Source organism: Glossina fuscipes, unplaced genomic scaffold (genome assembly GCF_014805625.2).
Source record: "Glossina fuscipes isolate IAEA_lab_2018 unplaced genomic scaffold, Yale_Gfus_2 2, whole genome shotgun sequence".
Classification (NCBI taxonomy): domain Eukaryota; kingdom Metazoa; phylum Arthropoda; class Insecta; order Diptera; family Glossinidae; genus Glossina; species Glossina fuscipes.
Genome location: NW_023998416.1, coordinates 19,539,350 through 19,557,895, shown reverse-complemented (window position 1 = coordinate 19,557,895; position 18,546 = coordinate 19,539,350). Strand labels below are relative to the sequence as shown.

The following is an 18,546-nucleotide window of genomic DNA, read 5'->3' as shown; positions in this document are numbered from 1 at the left end:
AAAAAAAAATTGCACAAAAGTTAATTTCATTCACACAAATACAACTTTCCACTATTTAAGCCTAAAACTAAGTGGTGAATCCGCTCAGTTTTTCCATCTCCTAATAATAAATATCCTATATCGTTACACTGCGCCCGGTAGCAGCGTAATAAAAAATTAGAAGAAATGGAAGAAAAAACCGCTAATATTGAAAATAAATGCGGGGAGAGCTCAGACCGGGACAACAGTTTTGTCAGTATTAGTAATAGTAATAATGTGAATAATTCTATCGGAAGTCGTTCTCTAAGTAAGTGAAATAAATTGCATATCAATGATTAAAATGTTGCGAAATATTTGCGTATTAAACAAGTGTTTAATTGCGTTTGATTTTGAATTAGATTAAAAAACTTGACACGTTGTGTTTTATTTCAGATGGTTTAATACGTAACGAACAGTCTTGGGAAGAAGTGACCATTGTAGTGCCATGGGGCACTATCCAAGGTTTTTAAAGAACTTTTGTCATTTTTTTTGCTTTTATGTTATGTAGCTAAGGTATATGGTTTTTTTCAGGCAAATGGTGGGGTAGTCGCAATAAGCAACCGATATTGGCTTTACACGGTTGGCAGGATAATTGTGGCACTTTTGATCGTTTATGTCCATTGATGCCCGCAGAATTGCCCGTACTTTGTATTGATTTGCCAGGTAGGTGCTGAGGTTACTTCAGTTCATTCAGTTCATTTTCCAACACAACTTGTGAAGTCTGGAAAAAATTTTTAAATTGAAAAATGCAAATAGCACCTTTATATTTAATTCATAAAAATAATTATTAATGACGATACTAGCAAACAATTATACGGTTTTCTTGTTTTTACAAGCGAAACCGCAAACCAACTCAACTTCTTGGATGCCTTTCTACAATTAATTCACTGAAATTTCTTATTTTTAAACAGGTCACGGAAAATCTTCGCATTATCCAAAAGGTATGCAATATTTTCTCTTCTGGGATGGCATCTGCTTGATCAGGCGCATAGTGCGTAAATTCAATTGGAAAAATATTACCTTGATGGGTCATTCACTCGGCGGTGCTTTATCGTTCATGTATGCAGCCAGCTTTCCTAATGATGTAGATAAATTCATTAGTATTGACATTGCTGGCCCTACAGTCCGTTCCACTGAACGTCTTGTGAACAATACTGGCCCGGCAATCGACAAGTTTTTAGACTATGAAGATTTGGCGTTGTCAAAAGTGCCGTGTTACTCATATCAAGAAATGGTAAAACTTGTCGTGGAAGCGTACGATGGTTCTGTGGATGAACAGTGCGTGCAAATTTTACTAAAACGTGGTATGGAAACGGCACCGCAATTACTTGATAGAAATGGTTATCATTTTGTTCGGGACGTCCGCTTGAAAGTGTCGTCATTGGCAATGTTTACTGCTGATCAGGTTATAGCTTACGCTAAAAAGATTCGTTGTAAAGTTTTAAATATACGAGCGGAACCGGGGATGAATTTTGAGCATCCGCAAGTGTACGAAGAGGTCGTCGAAACACTTAAACAAAACGCTAAACTTGTGATATACACCAAAGTACCTGGAACACATCATGTGCACCTAGTTAACCCGGAACGTGTGGCGCCACAAATCAATAAATTTTTGCTGGACCCATAAATATACGGGGATAGTATATTTTAAGGCCTTGACTTAATTTATTTCATCCTTATTAGGGATTCTGGGCTAATAAATAAATAGTGATGGTTACGCAAAGTTGTTGGCTATGTTTGGGGCCATAAACCCCAATTTTTTCGGGATTTTCTACATTTTTTCTAATACTCAATTTCAAAATCATTGAAATGACATGACATTTTCATGTATTAGTTCATGTGAAAATTCAACGTTTAGTTCATGGGGCCTCTGAACCCGAAAAGACAAAAAAGTAGCTTTTAGTATGTTAGTGTTTAGGTCTGGTTAGGTTAGATTAACGACAGAGAACTCACTTTCAAAATTAACATATTTTATTTTGAGGCAATGATTCAGCATAAGCTCTCACGTACTTAGCATTCTTTGGTTTTCGTTCTCAAAAAGCTCTCGCGTCATGATAGAGAACTTGAAGCAGCGAACATAAAACATTTTGACATGAGAACAATTTAATTAAAAAACTTTCTTGAACTTTTATTTACCATTGGGTAAATGGAAAATGGCCTTTTTTCCCTTTTAAGTCACCTTCCCATTGTCCGTTGATGTTCATTTTGGTAACTTTAATAATATTTCCGACTTCTAGTTTTAAAGCGGTCTTATCATAGACGTTGGGAACACGAGCCTGTTTCATATTTGTGATTCGCAGAGTGTTTTTAATAGAAATTACACAAATGCAAGGACGGACATGCGCAAATCAATTCAAGATCGAATATATAAATACTTTATGGGGTTTCTGACACTTCCTTCTTTTTGACAAAATTTCAAAAATACGCATAACAGTTTGTTTGTTGTCTAACATTTCTCTTCTTTAGCTTAGATCAAAGATTCGATTACATTGTTGAATCACTCACTTATTTGCATAGTTTAAACTAAAATGTAAGTCATAATAACATAAGCGAAGTCAATTATGTAATCAACATTTCTAATAACTTCAGTGTAAACACAGCCAAATAAACCAAAGCAACATAAAATTGTTTTATCATGCACTTCTTATTATTATTTTCTCTATTTATTATTATTCTCAGACATTTCTTGCATACAATTTCTGAGACTGATTAAATGAGCGAGTCTGTACATACAATTTCTTCATATAAATTTGGCGTTGCAAGTGTGTCCCCTATCGATTGTAGAGAATTTTTAAATTCCTCTCCCAATTTGAAGGCGATACTTTCAGAGATATTGTAGAGTTGGGCATATGGACAATACTCTGCAGACTTACCCATATAAACGAAATCCAAAATTATTTTAAATACAATCATATAATGTTGTCTTCTTTGTTCCATGGGAATTATGCGATTATGCTTATCTAGCTCTTGTCAGTTAATTTGTGAATTCTAGTAATCTGTTTTTCGATTAGTATGTATTTAGTTTTGCGATAAATAAGTCTACAACCGTGTAAAGATTAAAACATACATATAAAAAATATCCAATAAAGAGTGAGTAAATGATCGTCTCTTTTCAAGAATTGCATCTCCTTCCAATAGAAGTTAAAATCAAGTGGAAGAACTACCCCACTCGTAAATTATGTTTTAACAGGAAGTGAGCAAATAGTTCAAGTTTTCTTTTTTATGTATACCTTTTTATACTAAAAATTTTATAAAATTGTACAAATCACTTTAATTTCAAGCTAATTTCAAAATTTTTGAGAAATGACATATATGAACAATTTGTATAAGTAAACATGTTGCATTTCAAACATTACGCATTCGTTAGATGGAGATGCTATATTCCCTGTGAATTTTATTCTATTCCGAAATACAAATTGTAAAATGAATGAGAAAAAAACTTTATACTGTAAAATTAATTAAAATCCACTGCTTATTTATGTTTTTACTAAATATGTTTTAGCAGTAACATGAGACATTGAAAAATACTTTAGTCAATCAATTATCGTGATATCTGCGCTTTTTTACGTAAACCCAGCGTTACAACACTGGCTTTCTTATTAATGGAGAGTTCTTTCTTTCATTCTCTCAGTAAACCGGCAAAAAGTGTTGCACACTTGATGAAGTTTTTTGTAATATAAGCCACAGGTGGCAATTCCATCAAGACGACTTTATAATTAATTTTTTTTATATCACAGGCTTTTTATATGATTGGAATCGCTCAATATGAGACTCGTTATTTTGGATAGTGCTGAATCGGTCGGATTATGGGCTGCTAAATATGTAACCAAACGTATAAATGATTTCAAACCAGGTCCTAACAAGTAATTCTCTCTTAACACTTCACGAAAAGACGTTTTTCATCTTAGATAGCAATTCATTGTATTCATTGCATTTACAGCTACTTTGTATTGGGCCTCCCAACTGGTTCAACTCCTTTGGGTATGTATAGAAATCTTATTAAATTTCATAAAGACGGTAAACTTTCATTCAAATATGTTAAAACTTTCAATATGGATGAATATGTGGGTAAGTATAATTAGAAAAACATTTCATTTCGAAGAAATGCATAAATATTTTTGCTTGTACATCACCTTCAGGACTGCCACGAGAACATCCTGAAAGTTATCATTATTTTATGTGGCAAAATTTTTTCAAGCACATTGATATTGATCCGCAGAATGTTTATATACTTGATGGTAATGCCAACGATCTGGTGGCTGAATGCAATGAATACGAACAAAAAATCAAAAATGCCGGAGGTGTTGAACTTTTCATTGGAGGTATTGGTCCCGATGGTCATATAGCTTTTAATGAGCCTGGCTCTTCTCTGGTATCACGTACACGGGTCAAAACGTTAGCTCAAGATACTTTAGAAGCAAATGCTCGTTTCTTCGATAACGATATGACTAAAGTGCCCAAACAAGCTCTTACTGTGGGCGTAGGTACTGTAATGGATTCAAAAGAAGTGATGATCCTTATAACGGGAGCACATAAAGCATTCGCATTATATAAAGCAATTGAGGAAGGAATAAATCATATGTGGACAGTAAGCGCTTTTCAGCAGCATCAAAATACTTTAATGATTTGTGATGAGGATGCCACATTGGAATTGCGTGTCAAGACTGTAAAATATTTTAAGGTAATTTCGCTTTACCAAATTTTTATATCTACTTGTTGTACTGATATGGTCGGTGGTATACGCTTATTAACATTTTCGGGGTGATGGCTTTTTTTTCTATCCCTTTTCAACAACCTGTTTAATACAAAGTACAAAATGTACAATAAATAAATATATGAATTATCTACAGAAGAATGTTTGCAAGATTATGCTTTGGATAAATATATATTTTTATGTAAAGTTTGAAAATAGATTGAAGAGATTATATTTTTGTTATAAAATAATATTTTTTTTTTATTTTAATTTCCCATTAAAGGGCATTCAAAGAGATATAAAAATTGCTGGCGACGGCGATGATAAAGAGTAAAAATTTGCCTTCAGCAAAATGTTAATAAGCATTTTAAAGTATGTAAACGTTTAATTTTTAGGAAATTTTATTAATAGTTAACTCAACATTGATAAACAAATAATCGTCTTTTCGTATTGCTAAATAATCTTATTTTTGCAGTGCTTAATGGACGTCCATATGAAACTGATTGATGGCATGTAAACATGCATGCAAACTTTACTCTCTTCCAAAATCCGGCCTTATTATTAGCTTCTTATCTATGTATTTCCAGGTGGTATTTTAATAAACATTTTTATATTCCTATCTACTGATTCAATGAAATCGTTTATTTCCTTAATTTCAATGTGCTCTTGTTCACCTGAACTGGTGATGATAATGTCAGGTTCAAAAAATTATTATTCTATGTCTTATATGAACATTCGTTTCTAGTGGAATCTTTTGTAAGAATATGGCGGCGTTTACTTAAAAAAACTGTAGAATTAAAACCCACCACATGTTTATGGTATCTGTTAAAGCAAAGAAACTTTGGGAAGCAGCTTAGCAAGACCGCTTCTGTCAAATTACTGTTACATACATACATACAAAAGAATAGCGCTTTTCACTATCTAAAGGCCTACTTTTTGTAGGAACTCTTACATGGGAAATCCAATGCAAATTTTTTATCTCAATCTAGCGATGTCGAATAACTATTTAACAGAGAGTTTTCTTAACAAATTTGGGAAATACATTGTTTTCATACAATGGGTTTCAAGATAAGGCGCTATATGAAGGAGCAGTGCATCCAATTGTATCAACAACCACTCGAATATAACGGTGAATACAAAAATAAAAGCTTAACAATTAAATTTGGGAATCAGTAGAAAACCATAACGATATTCATAACGTCTGTGCTTCATTGTTTAGACTTCACTTTTTATTATGTTTATAATAATAAACTTATAAGCTAAAGTTACGAATTTAGATAAGTTTAGGGAATAAGAAAACAAAAGTTCGTAAATTGAAATAAATCTGAATAATTAATGAATCAAATTCAAAGTATCATCATTATTATCATCAATCAATTCAAATAAGTCTTCAGAATTGCTGAAAACTTCTATTTCTGTAGTCGTTTATGCGCATACAATGAATTAGAGCATTGGGATTAGTGTCAATCTGCATGTTCATTGGTTGGGTCAAACAATTTCCACATATGTTGAAATTCATCTGAATATTTTTGTACCATTTGTTTTTGATTAGTTAGCAAAATGTTTTCGTAATTGGTGGAGAAACCCCGCACGTTCCAATTTAAAGAGCCTGTCATTAAAATGCTGCTTATTTTATCAATTTCTGCCGATTTCTTCACAAATAACGTATTTTGCTTTTCCAGTAAATACTTGACACGGGAGGGCGAATCAAGTACACAGAATTTGTGATGCATAAGTTTTCCACTTGTCTGCGTATTGGAACGTACCCTTACACCGTATTTCTGTAAGTACTCTGTTCCCGAACTTATCAAGGAAGGTTCAGAGTTATCAGTTATTACACGAACTTCAACGCGTCGCAATGATGCCTCAGCTAAAACTTCCGATATCGGAATTGAACCAATCATGTACATGGCTATATCTATGGAATATTTTGTCGCATTTAGCAAATCTACGATAATGCGAACATTCGAATCCACACAATATGGATTTGAACATAGGGGTCCTCTTTCAATGATATCTATTTTATTAGGAACTTTTGTGTCATTCGATGAAATGGCGGCAAAGCCATTTGTGGTTTTCGTATGCTCCGCAACACAAGATAGAGATAATTCGTTGGTCAAAATTAATGCCCACAATTCCTTTTCCATGGATTTGCGATTATACCAATTTTTGATCATACGATAACTACGGTAAACTATTTTCGATAGCAGGACCAACGAGGTACCATACACGATGTAACTCGAAGTTACCCATCCCGACATCTTTATTAAATTTTCGTTTTAACACTTTTCAACGTCCGCACAGCTGTAAGCTCCAAACGATCGAATTCGCTATGTAAACAGAAGATACAGAAGATAAGATTATATTGGCATTTTAATTAGTTTTCAACGCCCCGTACCACGTGCTTTTCTAATGCCTAGTATCTTTGATATATTTTTGTAATTGAATAACACTTGGTAGCTCTAATTGCGGCTTCTTCTCAGCTTTGCCACTTGCTGGTCTCTTTTTATTGCTATTGTCGATTGCCAGCTATTTTCAATGCTTTTCTTTCGTCGTGAAATATTGCGAGATATCGTTAACGCTTCGCAATGTCTCATGCATCGATTTATCGCTTAATCGAAATACAAAGTATACAGCGAGGGCGCATTGCTTTTTTCCCACTAATATAAGGATCAACAGCTGTTTATAAAAAAAATCACTCCATTTTTATGTATATGAGTTGTTTTTTTTGCTACAAAAGCAGTACCGTTTTTGGTTCGTATTGTAAATCCAGTGCCATGTGTGTACTGTTGTTGTTGTATTTTGCGCATATGTTAATTTGTTTACATTCTTTAGAATTGTTGCCATTCATCTATTTATCATAAATTTTCTTTACCTTTATTTCGTAATATTTTGACATATAAGTCCATTTTAACTCATCGTCCCAAAAACAAAATATATATACATTTCTTAATATTATTGACAACGTTTAAAATCTTTAAATAATAAATTAATTTAATTCTATTTACCCTTCAAAGAAATTACAATGTTGTGGAGGACGTTGTGGTGAAACGACTTTGGCTCAACACTGAACAGAGGTTTGGGACTTATACATGGCAGGCACGTGAAACAGGAAGAGTAACTCAAGTTATTTTCCTTTTCTTTTTTTTTCTAAGCTAACTTACTCCGTTTTTTTATTCAGATGTGTGTTTCAAATGAAACTTGAAAGGAACAGAAGAGATTTTATCATTTTTATACCCACCAATGTAAGATGGGTGTATGCTCGTTTTGTTTTTCTTCATAATGTATATGACACCCAAAATGTAGTTTCAGAAACGCTATAAAGTATATAGCCGCGCACAGACTAACATGTCTGTGTGGTGTGTGTTATTGGCATTCTCGTGGTCGCAAAAATGAAAATATCGACTTGAAATTCGGCAGAAGCATTGGAAGTTCTTGTAAGATCGAATGTTTAAAACTATTTTGTACACTCCTTAAACGAAGATGCATTATCTTCCTAAAAAGAGTCCTTAAATGGTTCTATTGTTAAGCACGTAGAGCAAAGTTCAAAAGGCATTAAATTAAATACAAAGAATATGGCTAAGGCAAATAATGACAAGAACGCCTGCCATAAAATTTGCGCCTGAGGAATAAAGTTATTGAGAACATGTAGGTATTGCGGATTTGTTAATTTTCCGAGCGGTTACGTATTTGTTTGAACAATGTAAGTTGGTTGATTTTTTTGTTTTGATTTGATTTTTTCATCATCTTCTCCGAGTACTATTAAGAGAAGAAAAAAAAGTTGGAAAGAAGGCTTGGCAGAGGACAGATGGAAATTCGTGCAGTTGCTTCTTATGCTCTTTGGTCAGGCTGTCAGTGAGCGATATATATTTGTCTCAACTAATATCTAAAAAAAAAAACGTTTTTTTTTGTAATTTTCTGAACTTGGTCTGAGACAGAGGTTTGGGACTTTATGTTGATTATTAATAATATTAGGCTGTTTGCCTAAAGTCAATGACTCTTCACATAACGTATATTTTTTATAAAATTCTCAAAATGCCTTAATATAGGAAATGGAATCAAATCGTACGTCACCCACTGTTGCTGAAAGTGAGTTAAGTCTTAAATATTGATATGTTTTATTATAAAATTTATAGTTTTTACTCATCTCACGTACACCACTTGTGGTGCGCACTTATGTGTGCATATGCACACAAAGTTCAGATGGGCTTGAGATACAATCATCTTTTTCTCTTTTTCGAAACTGATCTGAGCTTGTCTGTCTGTCTGTCCGTCCCGCATTGTTGAGGGCGCAATATTTAGAATATTTTGATGGAATTCGATACACCTAGGATAAATGCCATTGAAAATGCTTGAGACTGGATCAGTTTTCCGTCCACTTCCCACATAAGGTCCTGTTTTGAAAACTTCTTATAATTGCATTAATTGAAATGGCATCGTTTTCATTGAATTAATTTGTTCGAAGTGGGCACTATTGAGCAAGTAATTCCTACAAACTAATTTTAAAAATTTGGTTTCAAAAAGGTTCCTTAAGAATCAATATTTTTTGCTATTTTAAGCTAAGCTCTCTCCTTCTATTTTTTTGCTCGATCAGGAGATGGTAGAGGTTTCTTTTATTTAATTTAAGACTTTTCAAATTGAATAATTTTTTCTAAATCTTTTAAGGTGCAGCGAAAAATTTTTCAATTATTATCCACTTCGCTGCAGATCCGTTCTGCTAATATTAATGTTCTGCAATTAAAAGAAAATGGTTGTAAAACATCTCTCTCTCTTTCTCTCTCTCTTTCTCTTTGGGCATGAAATGGATTCCTTTCGTCTATTCATTTACTTAGAAAATTTTCTGCTTTTTTATTTTATCGAATAATGAAATAAAATGAAAATCGTAATTATAACACTTGAACCAAATACCGTGCATTCCATTCCTTATAGCACACAATTCATACAATTTTGTAATCAAGTGGTTGTCCTGGATGTTTATGTTTGTGACACAAAGTCGCTTTTATGTAAGTAACACTTTATATATGGAGTTTAATGTACGCTCATCCTTTTCAGCTTCAAATTAATTCTAAATATGTGGGATGGCTGCGCTCAGTTTAGAACGACTAATGGATGCCTAACGCCTATATGAAAATCATATGTTGGGCAAGGATAAAGCCGAGCTTACTTTGTAACGGCCGCGAACAAACCTTGGGTAGGGTGTCTGTCGGTCTGTGTCAACCGCAAGCGGAGCAATAACGGCATGCCGTTGGACAAAATCATGCGATTTTGTGGTGCCGCTAGTAAATCGCATGATCTTGCGGTATATGTGTTTATTATTTTATTTTCTTTTTCTTGTCTGATCTCCTTATTCGCAAGTACAGTCAAAATCGTATGATTTTGCGGTACCATTGCTTGCTTTTGCAAGTACAGTCAAAATCGTATGATTTTGCGGTACCATTGCTTGCTTTGGCAAGTACAGTCAAAATCGTATGATTTTGCGGTACCCTTGCTTGCTTTTGCAAGTACAGGCAGAATCGTATGATTTTGCGGTACTCCTTTTTTTTTTCCTTTTGCTCTTGCAAGCATAGGCAAAATCGTATGATTTTGCGGGATCTATGCTTGCTCTTGTGAGAGTAACGGCAAGCCGTTATAGAGAGAGAGCAACAGGAAGAAGAAGAGGGAAATGAAATGAAAAGGAGAAGTCTGTCTGCGTTTCAAAAATTAAAGTCAGAGGATAGAATTCTGAGTTGAAGTCAGTCGGAGTCAGGCACTCGCTGAGTGCAGTTCTTGTCGCGCTTTATCCATTAACAGTCAGATGTTAGACTTCAGTGTGACCGGTCGATTTTCTAGTGTATAAATCGCAAAAGAAAAACTAGAGTAAAATAAATAAACAAGTGTTCCTTAAGAAAATTGCAAAGATTTTGCACCCTTTAATCTATTCTGCATCGAGGAAAGTTTTGGTTAATTATAAGAAAACGTCACCGAAAACAAAAGCAAAACGAAAACGACTCATTTTATTAAGGGCTACAAAAAGCTACAAAAGGAAATATACGTATCACCCCGCAATAAAACGGTCAGATGTTAGACTTCAGTGAGAACGATCGATTTTCTAGTGGGCAAGAGTGTATAAATCGCAAAAGAAAAACTAGAGTAAAATAAATAAACAAGTGAAAAGTGAAAATTAAGAAAATTGCAAAGATTTTGCACTTTTAAATTTATTCTGCACCAAAGAAAGTTTGATTAATTATAAGGAGAAAACGTCATCGAAAACAAAAACAGAACGAAAACGACACATTTTGTTAAAGAAAAAAAAAGGACTGATAATGAAGGGCTTGTTGATTGACACGGTCTTAATATCACATAGGTGTTGGCATAATTCTTCGATTTAATTAAAGTAACTAAATGATTCATTTTTGCCTCAGAAATTGCGCTTATTGTGGAAGAAAATTATCGAAAAGCAAAGGACAGCATATGTAGAACGTTATTTTTTTTCATGTAGAACGGGTACAGCCGTCGCATATAAAGTTAGTTAGAGATGCTTATCGCGAGAGCCTGTGCAAATAATACACGTAAACCCATGTGATGCTGGGAATATAAAAAAAAAAAAGGGAAAAAAAACCCTTAACACACAATGAACACTTACACATATAGTTGATTAATTAGACTCCATTTATTAATGTTAACAACAAAATTTATAGTTAATAAGCCAGTGAAGCAGCATAAGATATTTGGAAAAAAAAAGAGGAATAATAAATATATGAATGAATGCGAAAAACAAAAAAAAGGCTTTTAATTGGTTTATTACAACAAAGTCCTGAGGATTTATCGCCGCTTCCAGTGAAGTAGTCACCGTCACCTTGTTACACCCCCAGCAACGAATCAGAGGGAGGTAATAAAATTGAAGGCAGAAGCAACAACAACAGCAACAACTTATCGGGAGCACTAGGGGAGCTGCGGCCGACAGTGAAAGCAGTGATACTCGCCAAGTAAACGAACACTACCACCTTGCTTGTACTGTAAGTTATGTTATCTTTTCCTTTAAGTTATCCGATTTTGTTGTTACCCATGTGTGGCTAAGCGTGCGCTGCCACCGCTGTGGCTGAGGTGTAGGGGCGTGCACATGGTGGCCATGTAGGGCCGACGCTAGACGATGACCGACTGACCCACTGGCGACAGACGCACAGCCGGAAACTGACCAGACCTTTTCGTTCATCTAGTTTGTTTTTTTATTATTTCATTCATTTTATTTTATTTTTATTTTATTTATTTTTTTTTCTTTGTCTAAAGAAAAATTTTTAAATCCTCGGCGGCGAGGAAAAGAAAAAAATTCAAGAGTTTCATGACAACTTTCATATTCAAACTCTGTCGGTCGGACCATGGGGTGATAAAGAGCCTTCAATGTGAGACTGATTGGGACGGCTGCGCTCAGTTTAGAACGACTAATGCATGCCTACCGCCTATGTGCAAATCATATGTTGGGTAAGTTTAGCTTACGGTTCACTTTTAATAGATCTAAACTAAGAATAAAACAGAGCATATATTAATATTCAACTTTGACGGTCAGAGCATGGATTAATAAAGACCCTTCAATGTGAGACTTATTAATAGTTTGGTCGTAACACAATGATAAGGCTAAGACCGATTAAACGAAAAAAAAAAAAAATTAATTAAATTTTACGAGAAATCGGGATAAATACTTCTCGAGTTAGAATGTGATACAAAAAGTCCGCTTAGTTTATATGCCATGAGATGTCAAAAAGAAAGCAGTTTAGTATGCTCCCATATACTTCGGTGCATATGAATATGTTGTGCAAAAAATACTTGACGGAATAAAAGTCATAGCTGAAAGCAACAAATGAATGCTAGAAATAAATGCATATTGCGTTTGTAATCGTGACGGTCTCGTCTCTACAACTGCATGCATTTACAATACGTGCTTCTTCTATGTACTAAATATTTTCATTTATGTTTGCTTGTATTAAAACTTTTTAATGGAATATGAGATTAAACATGAACATATGACAGAACATGAGAAATTATTCAATTAAAACATTGCTGAGCAATAGTGAGATATTCGTATCCTTGTTATAACGAAGGAATGACCATAAGCTCCTTAGGTGCTTCAAGTCTGGTGTAATGCTATGTATTTATAATATTGTGAACCAGATTTCTCGGATAAATGTGATAAGTGCGTAATGTCTTGAAGGTAGGCAAAGCCCACATTTATGCCACATAGGTAATCCTTAGTGCTCGATGAGGTTAGAAATGAATCGTGTATTACGAATTGTTTCAACCTGGCCACACAATTGATACCGTTCATTATTATCAATAACTAAGGCAAGCAAAGGGCGTAATTGAGGCAAAGCTTTCAGAATTGCTCAATCGAAATGGCGCCCCCTTCTCTCACAGCAATGCAAGTCAAACAAAGTACACTTTTGGTACATCCGCGAAAATTGAGGGAACTTGACTAGAGAGTCTTTATAATCTCTCGAATAGCCCGGACTTTGGCATGCCCACACACCATTTGTTTTACTCTACGCATAACTTTTTCATCGTGCAAAGCTTTTATCTAAAAAGGTCTGTGGAAATATCTCAATTTACTTTCTCATCCAAAAGTCTTGGGGTAGATTAAGCAACACTTGCCAATTGTCTGTCATGTGAAAAAAGTCCATTTCTTTATTCCGCTATTCAAGGGCACTGTTCACTAATTGGAAAAAAATAATAACTCATATGTTTTCATCTGCTATGTTACGTTATTAGCGTAAATTTACGGAGAATATTGCGTTGCGTTATTTAAGGGAACTGTGTTGGCACGCCATACTGCTTGGTTTTATATTTTAATTATTTTTTAGTGGTAAGAAAATTAAAATTTTACACATAGATGTAACTCTCAAAAAAATAAAATATATCTATAAAGAAATTTGGATCTCAAAGTATTACGAAGTACGCCTTTTGTGTCGTGTGAGAGTTTATTATTCGTAGGAACGCTTACAATCGATAGGATCCGCAAAATTGCCTTACCTTATCATAAATCCATTTCCATACCAATTTAGTCCGATATAACGCCATCGCTCAGCGATTTTTACGCTCAAATTTTTTCATTCACTTTTTCAAAGTAAAACGTTGTATGCGAAATGGTCATAGAAGCGATTTGACCCACTTGGATCAATACACGTCAATGTATGACATTTCGTACAAATATTTAAAAAATATGCAGCTTGTAGGTCGAACAGAAATTTATATAGAGATGTACCAAACAGATACCGGGACAGACAAACTTAAATTGACTTTGAAAATGACGTCTTACCGATCGTTGTAATAAATATCCTTCTTCGTACCCCTTTAAATCCTTCGGGAGGATACATACATTCGTCCAATTTAATGTAATCTGCATCCGCCTGAGTAGCCGAAGGCGAGGAATCTCGACTAGCAAGTCAATGGTCGTGGGTTCGAATATCAAATCACTTGCGGTAGAGTTTTTAATAAAAGCCGATGGCCTTAGATGCTAGTGCTTTTAAGAGTTTAGTCTTAGAATTTATGTCTCTGGCGAAATTAATAATAATAACAATAACAATAATGTAATCTGCAACCAGATATAGTGTAGAGTGTTTAAATGTAAAACGTATTTAATGCCCACACACACAAAATTATGTAAAGCACATATACAAATGCAATGAACAAATATTAATTGCGTATACGCACTAAAACACAATTTGAAAACGCATCGCATTCCTTTGTCCGACTATAAGATGCGTATAAGCAGCGATAACCTGTTCAAAAACTATGAAAGCTAACGTTGTACTACATTGTATTGCACATCATATAACTACCACTTTTCTATTCAGCAGGCATAGAAGCGAGCAAGTAAGCTTCGTTCGCTGCATTCTATGAACGAAGCGCGTCTTCTTTTCGGTGGTTGATGGTAAAAACCTAATCGCACATCGCACATCGCACACTGAGTTTTCCTCAAAAATTGTGAACAGTTTGAAGTTGACTTTCACGCGGGACACACGTTAAACGGTAATGGTTAAGCAACAATTTATGAAGATTTACATTCGTTAACTTGATTTTTCTTTTTCAGTGAGACATAAGAAAAAGGAAAATATTAAAGAGTGATTGCTGCAAATATCTCTTCGGTTACGGCTTCGAAAGAAGACAAGATCATTTAAGGAGATTTCTTCATTTTTCAAAAGAAACCTATTATGGATTCCAGTTTGTGTGTTGTATGCTCATTGCAAGCATCGTATGCATCTTTCAGTGCTTTTATGTTATGTGTTTCGTTGTAATTTGCCGTTTTTGCAATTGTGAGCAGTAAGCGGCGTGTGAAATTTTTTGGATTAGCACTTTTGCGGTAACAGACATACAAATGCTTACGAACATAACATTAACGAGCAAACAGTGACTTATTCTTGCTATTGTTAACTTTAAAGTAGTGTTCACTATCCATGCATGCATGCATGCATGCATGCATGTGCTCTGACTGACAATGAGCTGTTTGGTGCGAAAGACCATAAATATGGATAGCAAAGAGTTTACTTTATTGTACTTACTTATGTTATTTTTTCTTCCTTATGGAAATGAATGGTAGAAGTATTTTTTTTTGATTTGTTTAGAAATGAATGGTAGAAGTATCTGCTTCAAACTCTACGGATAAGAATAAACAATAAACATATATAAGAGGAAAATTGTGAAAGCTTTTATTTATATCAAAAAAATTATTAAAAATTTTCATTTTTGATTACATGTTAATATTCTTCGAATGTAATCAGCGAGCTAGCTTGCCGAGTATGAAAACGTTGAAATTCCGCAAAGATTGGTAAGAATTTCTACATGTCCATCTGTCCGTATATATGTATTATTAGCCTGTTCATATGATTTCTTTCTTTCGTTCTTCTAAAAAAATAAACAGGGAAGGAATTCAATCAGTCTTCTGCTAGCAGCCATAAGTAAATATATTTTCATTTTAAATCTGCTAAAAGGGATAGATCTTTAATAATCATTCTATACTTCTCTGAATATATAAATTTCTTCTTTTAACACAGAGAAATAGGTTTGCCTTGTTTTCTATCTGAATTTCTTACAACTGCGAGTAACCATAAATTATGGCGAGATATCGATGTGATTAAACGTCAAGCAACAGTTGCTTTGAGTCCAGGGAGAGAGAAAAGGAATTCAATTTTAATTAGATGTGGGCTCTAAGTTGCAATAGATTCCTTTTCAGAGAAGAGTGAGCTCGTTTTCAAAACAACATGTGACCGTCTACTGAGAGCTTCTGCTTTTATCTCCACTTTTCACAATATGAGCACTTTCGAGCAAGAGACCACGGGCAGACGGAGAGCTGCACGAACGATTAGATGAGATTAAGTACACTCTGAACAAATTCGTGGAATAAGGTTTTCGAAGCTTAATAATAGAAATCGGCGGGATTCAAGTCAAAGATAAAATAATAAAATTGAATTTCATATGCTCCCCATGCCATTTGGCAATAAAATATTATATTTGTTATTTCATAACGAAAACATGTAGAGAATAACAAGATTTCTAACAGGAAAATTAATTTTGCTGAATTTTGCCTCCCGCCAGTTCCCACATAGAAATAAGATATGGGTTTTTGATATCGCATAACGAAAGTAAATAAAGAATTATATAAATGCCCTAGAAAATGTAATGGTCGGTCGGGCTTAGCTATAATGTTTTCATTTGGCTTGTCCTGAAACTGATGCTATGGATCTTGACGAGTTTTTAGTTTCAGTGAGAAGGCGGCACTTGCAGCCCATTCCACGAAACAAAGGCACAGTGGCGTGAAAAGTTAAAAATGACCCCTATAAGCGAAAACTTCCTAATAACGCTCCCACTTGCAGTCATTTTGCAAGCGACACGAAAACAAGTCGCAGATGATGCACCGATAGTGACTTTATTTAACCAGTGGGCACAATATTAAAACCTTCATAACCCTTTCTGGGCTGCGGTTAGTGCCAAAGTAAACAAATTCATAAATACAAATAGTTGTCAGCAACTACTCCAATAAACCTGTTTCTTGGTCAATAATAAGCGAAAAGATTGAGCGAAAAGCTTCAATGTTTTTGAACAAATGCAGATCTATACAGATTTTAAAAGCTCTACTCGAACGTAATTGGCTGTTTACGATTGTCTCTCTGACATATCTATTTGTAAAAATAATTATTATAAGCTCTTATTAAAGTTGCTTCTCTGTCTAGGTGGAAAGTTCAGACCGAAACTTTCATCACTTTCATATACTCAATTATTTTACAATTTTGCACACAGTCTCCCATCTTTGTAAAAAAGCAACAAATTCAAACCATCTGAGAAAATACAAATTCCATACAATTGAGAATGTGCTTGTGTTTAGAAGTGATAAAGGAAGAGGTCAATCCAATATAGAACGTGGCCCTAGTTATAAGGATGATTTTCATTCGTATCGTAACTTTTCAGTAACGCATTATAGACACGTAATCGCATGACTCAAACTTTAATGTTGGACTAGTAATCTAGTAGTAGTCTATAATGTTGGACTAGTAAAGCTTATATATACTTTGTGAGCGTTCAGATATATAATGTATATTTGAATATTGCAAACGAAAACAAATGAAGTGTAGTAAGTAGTAGGTATCATGTTTGGGTTATTTCAGTTGGTCCCCGGGCTTCCCACGAACGTGCGACGCACAGACGGATAGAGATTTAAATTGGTTCGCAAATTATATAACTTGTGAGAGCCTCTTACTGATTAGTGTTGCTAACTTTTACGTTATATAGGGAGTATTCCGCTCCGGTACATAAATCCGTTATATGTTTTTCATTTGTCTTAATTTTTATTCGGCTTCCCAGTCGATATGTTTCATGACAACTGTAAGAGACAACTTTTTTGAAATTCTTCTCTAAAGATTTAATCGCAAGATAAAGGTGATAAAGATTACCGTGATGGCTGTTCTTAGCATTTTTCAAAATCCTTTCACTTTGTTTTACACTCCGTATCTTTCTAAGTTTAAACCCGAAGAAATCTTTTAAATGAAATCCGTGCTACAATAAGCTCGAACTTTTCCTGAGTCCTAGCGCATTACTCCCAAGTGAAGAAAATCAACTAAGAGAAGGGAAAAACTTGAAAATGAATCAACTCGAATCCACCAGATCAGAGATAGGAGAATTGAATGATTAAATGCTATAAACTAACGATGATTTATCTATGCAACTCTGCTGTAGTTGGAATGTGTCCGCGTTGGAGTGTAAGACCAATTGTTTACATATATGCGTTTGAAGACAATGTGTTTCTTATGCCAAAAGATGTGCACAATGGCCGGCCAAAGAAAACCCTTAAGAAACAAGCAACTATTATCAAGAAGTTATATACACGTAAGCGGCGAACACATGCAAGAGCACATACGTAAAGTATTAAGCACATGAAAAGTGATATATTAAGGCTAAAGAGTTACAACGTGTGTGCGGTTTATATATATGTAAAAAATATTTGTTCGTCTTAACATACGGTTAAAATAAAGGTAAAGATGTTGGCAGAGACGCCACAATATATGCAGCGGATTGCGGATTAAAGAAAATGAAATTCTTTACTATTTGTATCTATGTTGTATTGCCATTGTCCAAAGTGGAGAGAGTTTCGTGAAAAACATACTTACAGGTAAGACAAGAATTAGGCACATTCCCATTATGAGGACAGATTTGATAGATTATACACAAATTCGTAGATGACCATATAAGCAACGAGAGAGAAAGATCATCGAGGCATACAATATATATATAGAGGTGACTGCAACTGCCTGGGAGATATGTGCCCGGTCGGTAAGTGTAAGTGCTTTTGCTCACTGTAACTACGACCACACACC

The 18,546-nt window shown here is 34.5% G+C and overlaps 3 protein-coding genes across 5 annotated transcripts; 2 read left to right on the top strand and 1 right to left on the bottom strand.

Annotated features, from left to right (window-relative positions):
• Positions 1–2: 2 nt before the first annotated feature.
• On the top strand, positions 3–1,741 carry LOC119633514 (probable serine hydrolase). The gene is made up of 4 exons (XM_038027108.1): positions 3–286; positions 412–480; positions 550–681; positions 930–1,741. The coding sequence occupies exons 1-4, from the start codon at positions 166–168 to the stop codon at positions 1,643–1,645; spliced, it is 1,038 nt and encodes a 345-aa protein (XP_037883036.1). The 5' UTR covers positions 3–165; the 3' UTR covers positions 1,646–1,741.
• Positions 1,742–2,966: 1,225 nt separating this feature from the next.
• On the top strand, positions 2,967–5,367 carry LOC119633516 (glucosamine-6-phosphate isomerase). Of its 3 annotated transcripts, XM_038027110.1 has the most exons (5): positions 2,967–3,108; positions 3,756–3,881; positions 3,959–4,086; positions 4,158–4,699; positions 4,995–5,078. In XM_038027110.1, the coding sequence occupies exons 2-5, from the start codon at positions 3,784–3,786 to the stop codon at positions 5,043–5,045; spliced, it is 819 nt and encodes a 272-aa protein (XP_037883038.1). In that variant the 5' UTR covers positions 2,967–3,108; positions 3,756–3,783; the 3' UTR covers positions 5,046–5,078. The 3 variants fall into 3 exon arrangements, with proteins under 3 accessions (XP_037883038.1, XP_037883039.1, XP_037883040.1); XM_038027111.1 differs by lacking the exon at positions 2,967–3,108 and having other exon boundaries at positions 3,737–3,881; XM_038027112.1 differs by lacking the exons at positions 2,967–3,108; positions 4,995–5,078 and adding an exon at positions 5,187–5,367 and having other exon boundaries at positions 3,784–3,881.
• Positions 5,368–5,940: 573 nt separating this feature from the next.
• On the bottom strand, positions 5,941–7,427 carry LOC119633681 (mitochondrial cardiolipin hydrolase-like). The gene is made up of 2 exons (XM_038027358.1): positions 7,110–7,427; positions 5,941–7,041 (listed from the first exon to the last, which is right to left on the bottom strand). The coding sequence occupies exon 2, from the start codon at positions 6,970–6,972 to the stop codon at positions 6,175–6,177; it is 798 nt and encodes a 265-aa protein (XP_037883286.1). The 5' UTR covers positions 6,973–7,041; positions 7,110–7,427; the 3' UTR covers positions 5,941–6,174.
• Positions 7,428–18,546: the final 11,119 nt, after the last annotated feature.

Excerpts from the sequence above, each read along its gene's own strand:
- LOC119633514 (XM_038027108.1), top strand. The coding sequence starts at position 166 with ATGGAAGAAAAAACCGCTAATATTGAAAATAAATGCGGGGAGAGCTCA. Across the intron at positions 481-549 it reads GCCATGGGGCACTATCCAAG|GCAAATGGTGGGGTAGTCGC; the intron begins GTTTTTAAAGAA and ends GGTTTTTTTCAG. Across the intron at positions 682-929 it reads ACTTTGTATTGATTTGCCAG|GTCACGGAAAATCTTCGCAT; the intron begins GTAGGTGCTGAG and ends ATTTTTAAACAG.
- LOC119633681 (XM_038027358.1), bottom strand. The coding sequence starts at position 6,972 with ATGTCGGGATGGGTAACTTCGAGTTACATCGTGTATGGTACCTCGTTG.
- LOC119633516 (XM_038027110.1), top strand. The coding sequence starts at position 3,784 with ATGAGACTCGTTATTTTGGATAGTGCTGAATCGGTCGGATTATGGGCT. Across the intron at positions 3,882-3,958 it reads TTCAAACCAGGTCCTAACAA|CTACTTTGTATTGGGCCTCC; the intron begins GTAATTCTCTCT and ends TTGCATTTACAG. Across the intron at positions 4,700-4,994 it reads AGACTGTAAAATATTTTAAG|GGCATTCAAAGAGATATAAA; the intron begins GTAATTTCGCTT and ends TTCCCATTAAAG.